We start from the raw sequence: 14131 nt of genomic DNA on the forward strand, positions 1-14131 counted from the left end.
ATATTTTTAACAAATTCAATGATACTGAGCGTGACTGAGCTGTTTGGGGAAAAGAGGCGGCTGCTGTCAAACTTGCCCTTTCCACATGGTGGCAGTGGTTAGAAGGGGTCCTCACCCTTTCAAGGTGTGGTCTGATCACAAAAATGGACAAGCACTGCGGCAACCGTGAAAGTTGACTGCCAAGCAGATCCGGTGGGCCGAGTTCTTTTCCTTCTGAAGCACTTGCCAGGAAAAATGAACTTTCTGGCCGATGCCCTGTCACGCCTTCCCCAGCACGAAAGTAAAATGGGGCCATTGGTAGACTCAGTGTTCAGCCCCTCCCAATTAGGATTGGCTGCGGTGACATGCAGCAAGTCGTCGGCAACTGGTTCCACCCCGGGGGGTTGGCTCCAAAAGGACCTGGGACGGGACAGTGAATTTCCCAAGCTTTGCTCCTCCCTGCAGGAAAAGGAGGGGGTGTTCTGTAATGGTGGTGGGTTGTGTGTCCCCCTGCTGTGTGGGGGGAGGTTTTGCAGCTGTGTCATGATTATAAGCCTGCTGGATTTTTTGAGTTCGTACTTACACATGGTCAGGCATCACTATTGGTGGCCGACTCTATGTACTGATGTAGAAAATTATGTGAAGGGATGTCCTGTTTGTATTACTGCAAAAAGCTCAAGGGGCAAACCAAATGGACAACACCTCTTGACACCAGATGGTCCCTGGAAGGAAATCACCATGGACTTTATAACTGACGTGCCCCCTAGTCAAGGGAAGACTGTGGTCTGGGTGGTGGAGGATGCGTTTTCAAAGCAGGCCCATTTTATTCCGTACACCACAATACCCACAGCTCTGAAACTGGGTGCCCTGTTTGTTCAACATGTGTACAAATTACATGTTGTTGTTGTATTTGTTTATAATATGTATTAATTTGTTCCATCTAATCCCCATGTTGTATGTAAACCACCCTGAGCCATATGGAAGGGCGGTAAATAAATAGATAGATAGATAGATAGATAGATAGATAGATAGATAGATAGATAGATAGATAGATAGATAGATAGATAGATAGATAGATAGATAGATAGATAGATAGATAGATAGATAGATAGATAGATAGGTAGGTAGGTAGGTAGGTAGGTAGATAGGTAGATAGGTAGATAGATAGATAGATAGATAGATAGATAGATAGATAGATAGATAGATAGATAGATAGATAGATAGATAGATAGATAGATAGATAGATAGATAGATAGATAGATAGATAGATAAATAAATATGGTTTGCAGACAAGTTGTCTTTTCGACCGAGGTCCACAGTTTGTTGCTAAGTTTTGGAAGGAACTGCCTAAGATGCTAGGGGTAGAACGGGCTCTGACCTCAGTCTACCACCCTAAACCCAACAGTCAGATGGAGCGGTTTAATCAAGTCTTGGAACAATATTTGCGATGCTTTACTAATTATCTACAAACAAACTGGGTGTCATTGCTCCCTCTATCCGAGTTTGCGCACATTAATGGGGTCCACTTCACAAGGGAGCTTTCCCCGCCTACGGTATGGATTTATTGGCTGCACCTACACAGTCTCCCGCCCCGAGGAGTGCCCCAGAGTTGAAAGCGTGGGCAGACCATATTGCGGAAACATGGCCAAGCATCTTCCAAGGGCTGGAGTCAGCAAAGGCGGACTATAAACAGCAGGCTGACAAAAAATGGACTCCCATGCCTGTGTGGAAAGTTGGGGACGGGACTTCCTGTCCACAAAGAAACTCCGTTGCCAACAACCTTCTCGCAAACTGAGTCCTCAGTTTGTTGGTCCCTTTAAAGTGATTAAGGTGATAACTGATGTGACTGTGGAATGGTCTGCCCAAGACTTATAAAAATGTCATTCCAGTCTGCTACGAAAAGCCCCCATGCCAGACCAGTGACACCATGCCCCTGAAACGCCCACCCCTGTCTTCATGGATAAGCAAATGCACTATGAAGTTCCACAAATTCTGGATGCCTGCTGGCATTGTGGCAGACTTTAATATTTAGTGGACTGGAAGGAATTCCCCATGGGTGATAAGGAATGGGTGGGGTGGAGGATGTGTGAGCCCTCCGATTAATTCGGGCTTTTCATGAAGAGTTCCTGCAGAAGCTGGCTCCTCCCAGAGGGGGACTTGCTTGGAGAGGCAGGATGTCAGAATCCTGGGTATTCTGCCATGTGGTTTAATTGGTTACTATGACTGATGTTTGCAGCGGTCCATTTTGTCTGGTTTATGCTAGGATTGTGCGATTCGGCATCCGAAGCAGCCGTTCCCGCTGGTATAATATGGTTCTTATATGCAGCTTTTCTCTACCCAAGGGAGTCTCAAACTGGCTTACAATCTCTTTCCCATTCCTCTCCCCACAACAGATACCCTGTGAAGTGGGTGAGGCTGAGAGAGCCCTGAAATTACTGAAGAAGAAGAAGAGTTGGTTCTTATATGCCGCTTTTCTCTACCTGAAGGAGTTTCAAAGTAACTTACAGTTGCCTTCCTATCCCCACAACAGATACCCTGCGAGGGAGGAGAGGCAGAGAGAGCCCTGATATTCCTGCATGGTCAGAACAGCTTTATCAGTGCTGTGGCTCAGGGTCAGCCAGCTGGTCACATGTAGCGGAGCGCAGAATCAAACCCAGCTCACCAATTTAGAAGTCTGCGCTCCTAACCACTACACCAAGCTGGCAAGGAACCATCACTTAAACTACCTCTGGTGTTTTTGTTTTCCCCCCCCATCTCCAGTTGCTCCAACCATTGATTCAACTATATTAAAGGTTTGGGAGAGATAGTTTGTTAACTGCTATCTTGTAATATTTGTGCAATATTAGGATGTTTTTAACATGTATTGTTGTTTTATAGACTGACTAGGGGCAAAACCCGTTGTATCCAGGAATACAATGGGCGCTAGAGCTTGGCGGTGGGAAGAGGAAGGGGAGGAGTTGTTCAATCTTTAAGGGCATTGGGTTGAATGTGTGTGTTCTGAGGGAGGTTGTGGTGGCATGGTGACAAATGAGGGCATGGGTAGATGGGTGTCAAGAACCTGTGGTTTGGAATGTTTGTTGAGTGTGGGAGAGGACTGACCTTTGGGAATTGTGGTATAGTGGTTACAGATGAGCTTTTCAGAGCCATGTCTTCAGATATGTGAAGGGAAAATCAGACTGGAGACTCTTTACAAACACCTTTTCACTTTGTCTCCCCACAATAGACAACCTGTGAGGGATGTGGGGCTGTGGGAGGTCTGAGAGACCTGGGAATGGGCCGCAGTGACCCAGCAGCCCCCAGGTATCTCAAAGCAGTTCCCAATTGTCTTCCCTTTTTCTCTCCATAGCAGACACTCTGTGAGTGAGGTGGAGTTGAGAAAACTCTGGAAGAACTAGAAATGGGCCACAGTGATGCAGCAGGCCTCAGGTGTCTCAAAGCAGTTTCCAATCATCTTTCCTTCCTTTCCCCATAGCAGACTCCTCGTGAGAGAGGTGGGATAGAGAGCCCCACATAGAAGCCGGCAACCCTAAGAGGAGGCCTCTCTGTGCACAGCAATCTTGACCTTAGTAAGGTTCTTTAGACTGTTTTTTTTATTTGCCAGGCCAAGCTTGAAGAAAGTCACTTCAGTTCCCATGTCTCTCCAGCCATTTACTTGTTCACTATTTCAGTTTCAGGCTGTAAATATTTTTCATTTAGATCTTTCTGCACTTTCCAGACTAACAGGACTGATGCTGTTCTGTCTGTCTGTGTCCCAGAATACAAACAGTTGCTGGTAAGGGCTGGCCATAGCCCATAGCCCAGGAGGGACACACCTGCACCACTCCCTCTCAACTGCAGTCTGCAAGCCTCTACCATAGTATCTAGATCGCTGCTCATTTCTAGATTATAATGATCAGCTTTACAGGCCAAAATGGCTCCTTTGAAGGCCGGACTCTGAGGCATTGTATGATTTTGAAGTCCCACCTCCAAACCTCCAGGAATATTTCCAACTCAAGGGTAGCCAACCTCCAGGTGGGGCCTGGGGAGCTCCTGGAATTACAGCTCACCTGCAGAGTATAAAGATCAGCTCCCCAGGCAGAAAGGGCTACTTTGGACAGGTTTGTGGTGGAGAGGAAACATTTAAGGCCTCCCACACAGGTTGTTGTTGAACTGAACAACTTGAGGCCTACTGCACAGTGTTGTTGTGCAGATGAAATAGGAGACAAAAGAACTTCCACAACAGCATCCAGTTTCGTCTGCAGAATAACATTGTGCAGACCTCAATTCTGCAAAGAGTTGCGAAGAAGAAATACACATGACTCGGCTGTGTCTAACCTCTAACAGCGAGGCTGGCCAGAACAATATTTTAAGTGAGCCAACTGTCAGCCAACTGACAGCCAACTGTTTGGCAGAAGGGGAAAGCTCCCCCCCCAAAAAAGGAATGCCCAGACCCATGCCCTCAGACTCCCCTGCATTGAGGCTCCTTTGCAGCAGGCCTGAAGGGATGGAGGAAGGAGGGAGAGCACTCACCAGCCTCCTGCCAGCTCTGTCAGTGGTCTGAGGCAAAGTGAGGGAAGTTACACTTGGACATGACCGTTAGGACAGCCTTGGGGCGAAAAGGGCTGGCGCAGCCTCTGTTCTCATCCCCCTTGGCAGCCCTGCTGACCTCCTCTCCCTGCGGTGAACAGCCACACCATGCTTCCCACAGTCCTTTTCTAAAACTTACTAAGTCTCCTGACTGCCAGTCTGTGCCACAACCCTCTGCAATCACACACCCTCATGCCCAGCCATGCAACCACAACCCAAACAAAACACCCATGCATCCACATGTCCTTCCAGAATCAACAACTTCTGACTTACTTTTACCACCCCCACACTCTAGCACCTGTTGTACTCCTGGATACAACAGGCGTTGCTCCTAGTATCTATATAACATCCAACTATTTCAGACCAACGTGGCTATCCACTTGAACCGATTATAACATTCAAGTAACTGTCCACAGACAACACCACTTAAGACAGAGAGGACTTTGCAGAGCCATTGGCCTGGCACTGTTTGTGCAGCCACATTCATCCGTGGATGTCTCTAGCATGCCAGAACGTGCCCTTACAAATCAAATGAACAGCACTGGCATAATTTCATATCACTTTGTGTCATTGCCAAGACTGCGACTTCAGCTGAGTCCGCATGTCACTCTCCAAAGGGGTAAGACCAGCCATGGCCTGTGCCCTCCCTCACAGTCCCTAGAGGCCGCCATCCTGTGGCTTCCTGCCTGAGGAGGAGGCCAGGAGGACTCCCAAACTTTTGCCTTCCTGCAAACTGTGTAAAACAGGACTGTTCAGGAGGGCATATTCATGAAGGCTGGAGGACAAGGGAACAAAGCAGGAAAACATTTCAATAGAGGGAGTAGGAGTGGAGTGTATTCTGCCAGCATGTTCTATCCAAAGTTGCCAATATCCAGGCATTATTACAGTTGATCTCCAGACCCTTAAAAAAAATGACAGCTCTGTAGGGTGGACTCTGTGTGGTATTATCCCCTTCTCAGGTCCCTCCTCTCTGCAAACCCTGCCCTCCCCAGGCTCTCCTCCGATCGCCAAGTATTTTCCAGCTCAGAGCTGGCCACCCTAGTCTTATCTGTTTTATTGTGCAAAGACTCCAAAGAGGTCTCAAGGGCTGCTTCGGGGAAATCTGCAAGCAGCATTCATACATGGGTGAAGCATGTGTGACCCCCTCATAAAGGGCTTTATGGCCAAGAGGGAAAACCAGATCATCGGATGGCACAACTTGCTCATCCGATAAGTGATGTGGTAGATGTCTGAAATGGCACCATTGGGAGGCAGGATAGGGTGTGGCTACTGCTCCTACTTACCTACCCAGCGGCCAGCCTTCACCCCAAGGGACCCACCACCAATCAATGGTAACTGCAATTGATAGGGCAGTTGGGATGTGGTTCCTCTTCTGGATGTCGAACAGACACAACGGAGGAAACTGCATCTGCAATGGTGAGAGCTTACTTTGGGGAGCTTGGTCTGTTTAGCCGAGAGAGGAGACGGCTGAGAGGGGATCTGATAACCATCTTCAAGTATTTAAAAGGGTGTCATATGGAGGATGGAGCAGAATTGTTCTCTCTTGCCCCAGAGGGACAGACCAGAATGAATGAGATGAAATGAATTCAAAAGAAATTCCTTCTAAACATCCGGAAGAAGTTCCTGACAGTTAGAGCGGTTTCTCAGTGGAACAGGCTTCCTCGGGAGGTGGTGGGTTCTCCATCTCTGGACATTTTTAAACAGAGGCTAGACAGAGGCTGATTCTGTGAAGGCTCAAGGGGGAGGCAGGTGACAGTGGATGAGCGAGAGGGTTGTGAGTGTCCTGTATAGTACCGGGGGTTGGACTAGATGACCAACGAGATCCCTTCCAAATCTATGATTCCATGGGGAGCTCCAGGAGCCATGCACCATCTGTCCACTGAAGTATTGGGACATGAGGGAGTCGGCCTGGCCAGATCTCTCTCACCTGTCCCAGTTCTTCCTGTCATGCCCTACAACAAATATCTAGAGCGAGCAGGCATTTTCTCATACAGGTGACATTATCTGCATACTACACTCCCACCTGGACTCCAAGAGAATTGAGCATCTGAGAGCCAGTGGGGTGTAGTGGTTAAGAGTGGCAGCTTCTAATCTGGGAAGCCAAGTTTGATTCCCTGCTCCCCCGCATGCAGCCAGCTGGGTGACCTTGGGCTCAACCCATTATTGATAAAGCTGTTCTGACCGAGCAGCGATATCAGGGCTCTCTCAGCCTCCCCTCGCTGACAGGGTGTCTGTTGTGGGGAGAGGAATGGGAAGGCGACTGTAAGCTGCTTTGAGACCCCTTTGGGCAGTGAAGAACAGCTCTTCTTCTTCTTCTTCTTCTTCTTCTTCTTCTTCTTCTTCTCCTTCTCCTTCTCCTTCTCCTCCTTCTCCTTCTCCTTCTCCTTCTCCTTCTCCTTCTTGACAGACAACTTGCCCCCTTTCAGCTGCCCACCAGGGGACTTCCATGAGGGTGGAGGTGAGCACAGACTTGCTGTGGCTGCATCCCCTCTTAGTCTGTGATGGGTAGAGATGAAAAATGTTCTTCCCAAACTTGAAAACACTACAGTAAGAAGCAGCAGGGCCATTAACCTGTTTGATTGGCTGGGGCTTCTGTGACAAAAACTCCCCCCCCCCCCGAAATTTCCAGAGAAAATCTGGACATGAGTCAGCAGAAAACCTCCGTGGAACCCCAAGAGCGCAGCCTCAGCACAGGGGGGATGATCAATCACTGACCCTGCAAAAGGCTGCCTAAATGCGGCACTAAATGTGGGGGGGGGGTGAGGGGGGAGCGACTGCAGCGCTCCGTTGGGCCAGCTGGTGAGGGCTGGTGCATGAGCAGGTCCAGCTGGGAGAGGAGGATCAACGTGGACACGATCCTCTCCCTCTTGTTTTCTGAGGCCTTCCCGGGGCACATGGGTTCTCTGTTGTGGCTGAATGGGTTTATTCAGCCTGGGGGGGGGGCAGTGGGCATGGACACTGGTGGGCAGGGCACAGTGTGGGTGGTTCTTCTCTACTGACCTTGCTAATGCCCACACCCTTCCCTGGGATTGTGTTTCTGCACAGCTGCAGGTGTAGATGAGCTGTTTGGCCATGCTAGGCCGATGCCTCTGTCCACTTCTGCTGCAGGTTGGGGGGGGGCAGGCAGGAGTTGACTTGGTTGTGCCATGGGGCAGTGTTAGTGTGGGGAGCGGTCATGTTGCTGGGCTTTAGTGTATGTTTTTTTTTTTCTAATTTGCTTTCCCCCCTCACCCCGGAGACTCTGCTGCTCGGACTTGGTCCTGCTGGCACTACTTCACTTCAGCGTCTCATAAAGTTCCCCTTTCCATCTTTTCCAGGCTCTGGCGGGTGGGAGGGGGATTTGAGGTAAAGGCACCAAACTTGCAGCAAAGCTGCAGGAGCCCCTCCTCAAAAGAACCGCCAAGGGGCCAAAAGATTGGCCCGCCTCTGGATCCAACGGTGAGGAAATGAGCAGATTCTCTGGTGTGTCCTTCTCTTTCACATGCCTCGTTCAGACCCATCCAGCGAATCAGGCTCCGGAGTTTGGTCATTGTTTGCAAAGGCTGCTTGATCTGCTGAATGAAAACAAGATTTGCCTTCCTGGATCTTGTAGAAAAGCTTTCAAAATAAATGCTAAATCATTTAATTAAAAAACTAATTTTTACACCACCTCTCTCTGCAATTGGGTTCAGGGCAGTTTACAATAATGAAGACACAGTTAAAACCAGGCCCCCTCCCCCTCCCCTAACCCTCCTTCTTGTGTGCTGATTGGTGGCTAAAAAGATAGGGGAGATGCAGAAGTGCCGTGCTTAAGTTGTGTCTCTACCATGAATAAATTATTCCAATAGCAAACAGGGGAAGCTGGTAAAATGTTCAACTGTAACTTCCTGCAGCAATCTGAATGGCATGAATCCTTTTCAGACTGAAATAGGGCAGGAGGCAGGGGGTGAGACCAGGCCACGCTTCTGGATTTCATGCGTTCATTAGAAGAGGAGAACCAAGCCTGGAGAACAAGGGAAGGCTGAGGACTTGGGAATGTTCAGCCTGGAGAAGAGGAGGTGGACAGGAGGGCTCTCTTGGAGGATTCGTAAGGATCGGCCCTAAAGGGGTTAAACTATGTGTTGAATGATATCTAAGGAATTATTGTCCACAATCATAGTCATTCAGCTGTGGAAGGGCTGCCTGAGGAGGGGGTGAGCTGCCCTCCCTGGCCATCTTCAAGCAGCAGCTGGACGGATCCTTATCCTGGATGCTGGAGGCTGATCCTGTGTTGAGCAGGGGGTTAAGACTAGATGGCCTGAATGGCCATCTCTATGATTCTATACTATTAATTATACTTACATTTTTAAAGATGAGCAGTTGTTTGGTTCAAGTGTACTAAACTCGGTAGTAAGCATTTACTAGTCTTAATCAGTTGCAAACAGGGACAAAATCAGCCTGGGCCAAACTTGAGTCATGGAACCACGACAGAGGTTATTGCATTCCCTGAGTGGGGCACCCATTCTATTCATCTGGAAATCGTTACTTTCTGATTTCAGTAAACCTTGCAGAACTTTTGCTCGTAGGTCTAAAGCAGAACTCTTATAAAAAACTCTCCTTTTCAAATTAATTATAGTCTTGCAAGAAAACCTCACTGGATAAACTCAGATGAGTATTTGCAAACAGGACAGAACGTCTGATCCCAAAAGATCATCATTAAAATATTTTATTGCTCATGATTTCAGTCTAATTCTCTGTTATTAGGGGAATGAGTGGAACAGGCAGTGCAATGGACTCACCCCTAATTCCATGATGGTGAACGCAGGAGAAGCAGGTCAAGGCTACCTATAGCATCCCCTGTTGATTGTATTGTCAGAAGCTTCAGAAGAAGAAGAAGAAGAGTTGGTTCTTATATGCCGCTTTTCCCTACCCGAAGGAGGCTCAAAGCGGCTTACAGTCGCCTTCCCATTCCTCTCCCCACAACAGACACCCTGTGGGGTGGGTGAGGCTGAGAGAGCCCTGAGATTACTGAAGAAGAAAAAGGGTTGGTTCTCATATGCCGCTTTTCCCTACCCGAAGGAGGCTCAAAGCGGCTTCCAGTCGCCTTCCCTTTCCTCTCCCCACAGCAGACACCCTGTGAGGGAGGGGAGGATGGGAGAGCCCTGAGATTACTGAAGAAGAAGAAGAGTTGGTTCTTATATGCCGCTTTTCCCTACCCGAAGGAGGCTCAAAGCGGCTTCCAGTCGCCTTCCCTTTCCTCTCCCCACAGCAGACACCCTGTGAGGGAGGGGAGGATGGGAGAGCCCTGAGATTACTGAAGAAGAAGAAGAGTTGGTTCTTATATGCCGCTTTTCCCTACCCGAAGGAGGCTCAAAGCGGCTTCCAGTCGCCTTCCCTTTCCTCTCCCCACAACAGACCCCCTGTGAGGGAGGGGAGGATGGGAGAGCCCTGAGATTACTGAAGAAGAAGAAGAGTTGGTTCTTATATGCCGCTTTTCCCTACCCGAAGGAGGCTCAAAGCGGCTTACAGTCGCCTTCCCTTTCCTCTCCCCACAACAGACACCCTGTGAGGGAGGGGAGGCTGAGAGAGCCCTGATATCACTGCCCGGTCAGAACAGTTTTATCAGCGCCATGGCGAGCCCAAGGTCACCCAGCTGGCTGCATGTGAGGGAGCGCAGAATCGAACCCGGCATGCCAGATTACAAGTCCGCACTCCTAACCACTACACCAAACTGGCTCTCTGGTCAGGTCAAAACCTTCTGCTTGTATTAATGGATTCACTTCATTTATCCACCAACTTTCTCCTCTCCTCCATTTTATCCTCACAACAATCCTGCAAGGTAGGTCAATCAGCAATCTGTATTGCAGAATGTGGATTTGAACCTAGGCTCCCCAGATCTTTAGCAGCTACATCACACTGGCTCTCACGGCAACACTTGTGTTATTTGGGAACTTTATTTTTAAAATATGTATTTTATTAACAGGTGAAAAGAAATGTTCACCTATTATTAATTTATTATATAAAAAGCTGAATGTGGGCCCTCCAAGATGTTCCTGGGAAGACCTGGGCCACTGTGTTCTCGACCAGCTGCAGTTTCTGGGTCAGGGCCAAGGACAGGCCCTGGTAGGGGGAGATACAGAAGGCCAATCTAGAGGTGACTGTCACATGGATCACCATGGCCACGTGCTCTGGGGCCAAGTCGGACACTAGCAGCATGGCTTGGCGAAGGTGGGAAAATGCCGTCTGTGCTATTCTAGTGACCTGCATCGCCATGGTGAGGGAGGCGTTGGAGATCATATCCAGGTTCCTGGCTGTGTGAGCAACTGTACACCCTCCAGGCAGGGTAGGCATGTTTCCTCTCATATCCAGCAAAGACCTTTGTCTCTGAAGGGTTGAGTTTCAGGCGGCTCTGCTTGACCCGTCCTGTCACGGCTTCCAGACATCTGGCATCTGACTCTGTGGGTGAGTCTGGCCAACCGTCCAACAGGAGGCAGAGCTGGATGTCATCTGCATATTGATGTTATCCCAGCCTCGGATGAGCTGGGCAAGAGGTCATATAATGATGTTGACTAAAGCTGGAGAGTTCACAGCAGCGTGATAAACTCTCCCCAACTGCAACCCTGTGTTTGTGGCCCCGGAGAAAGGAGATCAGCCCCTGCAAGGCTGTCTGTCCCCTGCATCCCCACATTAGCCAAAAGCTCGTGGCTGAGGATGGAGGACACTGCCGTGAGCCACAACCCGCCTTGGCCCCATTGCCACTGGGGGGCCCCTGTCAGGGCACCAGCGCTGCCTCCACCTCATGGCCTTCCCGGAAACCAGACTGGAGTGGATCTAGGACGGAAGCTTCCACAAGGTAAGATGAAAGAACTGAACCTTCAAACTAAAAACTTTAGCATTCTTTTGCAGTATTTTCTACTTTAAATATAATACATTTAAGGGAATCCTAATCCGTGTGCTTCAATGTCTCCCCCCAGAGCCAGAGCCAGAGGCAAGTAAAATACTGGTACATGGGAAACACCAATCTCCACTTAAGAGGAAACCATTTTTAAGAGATCAAAAGGGGAAATGAAGATGTACATTTTTAAAAGCTTGTGGGATCCCCCCAGTCAGCACTTTGATAAACAGCCTGTGCTATCAAGACAGGGATGATGTCCTCATGTAAACATGGATGCCTGTTGTAGGTCACCTTTTCTTATTACTGCTGATTTGGTGCTTTGAAATGAGAATAAATAAGAACAAACACAGCCTTCGGATTTCATGCATTACAGTGTACCTCTAATGATGTTACAACATGTCTCAAAATAGCACATTGCTAAAAGCAGATCTGGCAGTTTGTCTCATAGAGATAAGAAACTATTTTTCAGCAGCAGCACAAACATATGTCTGTTGCTCTCTCCTCCCCGTTTTTTTAAATCCGCAAACATTTAATTTTCCTAAGCTAACTTTCTGCCCTGATGTACACTAGCCATCCTCCCTTATCACTCTGGAGACAGCTCCATTGCTTCTCCCAGTTGGTGTGGTATTTGGAGTGTGCACTGATTTCTTTCTGCAAATACAATTGTTCCAGTGCAAATGCTGGCTACAATCCTGACCGTGTGTGTCACTCAGTGAAGGGGGGGGGCAGTTATTTCAGCCCTCTGAAGTCCAGCTCCCTCCCCTCCTGTCATGGCAGCCTTCAGAGATCTCTTCCTAAAACGATTTTACTTTACCTGAACTCGCATTTTCATTTATTCCATTTCTACATTTCAATTCAACATTGTGCAGACCAGCTTGAGACGAAGGTGCGCTGCATTAGATTTAATAGCAAGTGATAGCTTATAACAGAAAATCATATTTTAAATTCTGCATCCCCACATTTAAACAACAACAACAATAAACAACTAAAGTTATGCTAGCATTTGAAAATAGGAAAGAAAAAAATTAGGAATTATATCTTGATCTTGGTAAGAGAGATTTTTAAGAGCACTATGAACAGCCTTTAATCTTTCACCCAGGGATCTTTACAAGAGCTTTTCTAAAAGGCAAGAACCTGATTAATTTTTATAAATCTCTCAGCATAAAAGCAATTAACTGAAGCTTACCTGTACTGGAATGTCATGTTTGTAATTTTTATCTTTATTTCTTCTCCATGGCGAATTTCTCCAGTCATTTCAAAGAGTTTGTTTGCCATTTTCTCATAAACTTTGGCATTCCTTTTAGTTTGTTTCAGTTCATCAAAAAATTCTTCCCAGACCAGCATTAATCCCCTCATTTCTGCATCAGTCCAGTTCCTGGCCCTTCTGTGCTTCTCAGTTTGAGAAGAGACAATATAACTGGGGATTTCTGCTGCAGCCATTGCTAATTGACCTAAAAGGGTTTTAAAAGAGAACACTTAACATAGATTTTAGATTGTACTTGAGGGTTTTGCAAGGCAAGGCGTGCCTATGAAGCTACAGGATCTGAATGACAACAGAACACATGAAACCTCTTGGCAACAGCTTGAAGCTTGAGTGCACAAAATGGGGCCTACATCTGACAGGCAGGAATTTAGTTAAAAGCTTTTAAACAGAGAAACGTCATTTTGATGTCACGTTACCATAGCAACAGAGCAACTGCATAAGCTACAACAACAAAAACCTTTTAACTGAAAGCCAAAGAATCAGGACAAAGTTGACAGACCATCAATATTAAAGCTTTTAAACACTTTAGGTTTCACAGAAAGAGAGAGAGGGAGAGAAAAGGAAAAGCAAGCAAGCAAAAGATCTACGCAGCCTTTGAGAAGCTACTTTTAAGTTTTTACCTTTTTAAAGGTTTCCCTTACCCTCGAGGCAGTCTGCTGCAGGCGGGGCGTGGGTGTGGGGGGGGGGCGGGACGGGAGGGGCTGCCTGAAGGAGCTTTTAAGTTGCCCCTTGACTGACTCACTGGGTGGGGGGGAAGACTGAGGCCCCTTTCCAACTCCCTTCGGATTTCATTTTAGTTACTGGTTGCGAATATTTTTAACCTGTCATGTCAGACAAACCCGTTTTCGTAACCAATTGCCAGTGAAATGTATTGAGTTGTTCATACAAGCCCACTTGTGTTGGGTTAGCAATGCCTGCTTGAGACGCTTTTGAGGGAAATGGCTTTCTTCCATTTTCTACCCGTTCCTTGTGCTTACAAATGGCCCTGGTACACTCTTTAAAATGTCCGTTATGTTTCCTACAATGCTGCTTTCCCCTCCACCCTTTACGGCTGCACAATCTTCTGCTGACTTTTTAAAAGCCTTCTAGGTTGAGTGCTGCAGCATTAAACCAAGATAGCACTTCATTGCTATAGAGACCCCCTGAGATGCCCGGGCTCCAGAGTCCAGCCTCCCCCTGGTCCCACTAGAGCATTGATGCGCTAGGTTGGTTTGATGCCGTGGCACTCACCTTAGGACACTCGGGGGGGGGGGGGAAGCGTCAAGGAGGACCATGCAGGGGGAAAGGGGAGTAGTGATATTTGAAACGCCCATAGCGCTTCAAAGATGGCTGTATGAGCCCCCCATCCCTGTAACGCTTGATTCAAAACCAGGCCAACAAGAGTCTTGTGAGCCAGAGACACAAAAGGAGATCACAACAGCAACAACAATAGAGCCTCAACAGAGCCCGTTGGTATGGGTAGCAAGCTA

At 47.9% G+C, this 14131-nt stretch overlaps 1 protein-coding gene across 1 annotated transcript in view; it reads right to left on the bottom strand.

The window, feature by feature from the left end:
- The window catches only part of MSANTD1 (Myb/SANT DNA binding domain containing 1), a 52551-nt gene extending 39523 nt beyond the window's left edge, over positions 1–13028 (bottom strand). The window contains exon 1 of the mRNA XM_077301606.1: positions 12585–13028. Within this exon, the coding sequence (XP_077157721.1) occupies positions 12585–12838 (254 nt within the window). The 5' untranslated portion in view covers positions 12839–13028. The remainder of the gene's footprint in view (positions 1–12584) is intronic.
- Between the last annotated feature and the right edge of the window lie 1103 nt (positions 13029–14131).

The sequence above is a fragment of the Paroedura picta genome, chromosome 10 (genome assembly GCF_049243985.1).
Source record: "Paroedura picta isolate Pp20150507F chromosome 10, Ppicta_v3.0, whole genome shotgun sequence".
Classification (NCBI taxonomy): domain Eukaryota; kingdom Metazoa; phylum Chordata; class Lepidosauria; order Squamata; family Gekkonidae; genus Paroedura; species Paroedura picta.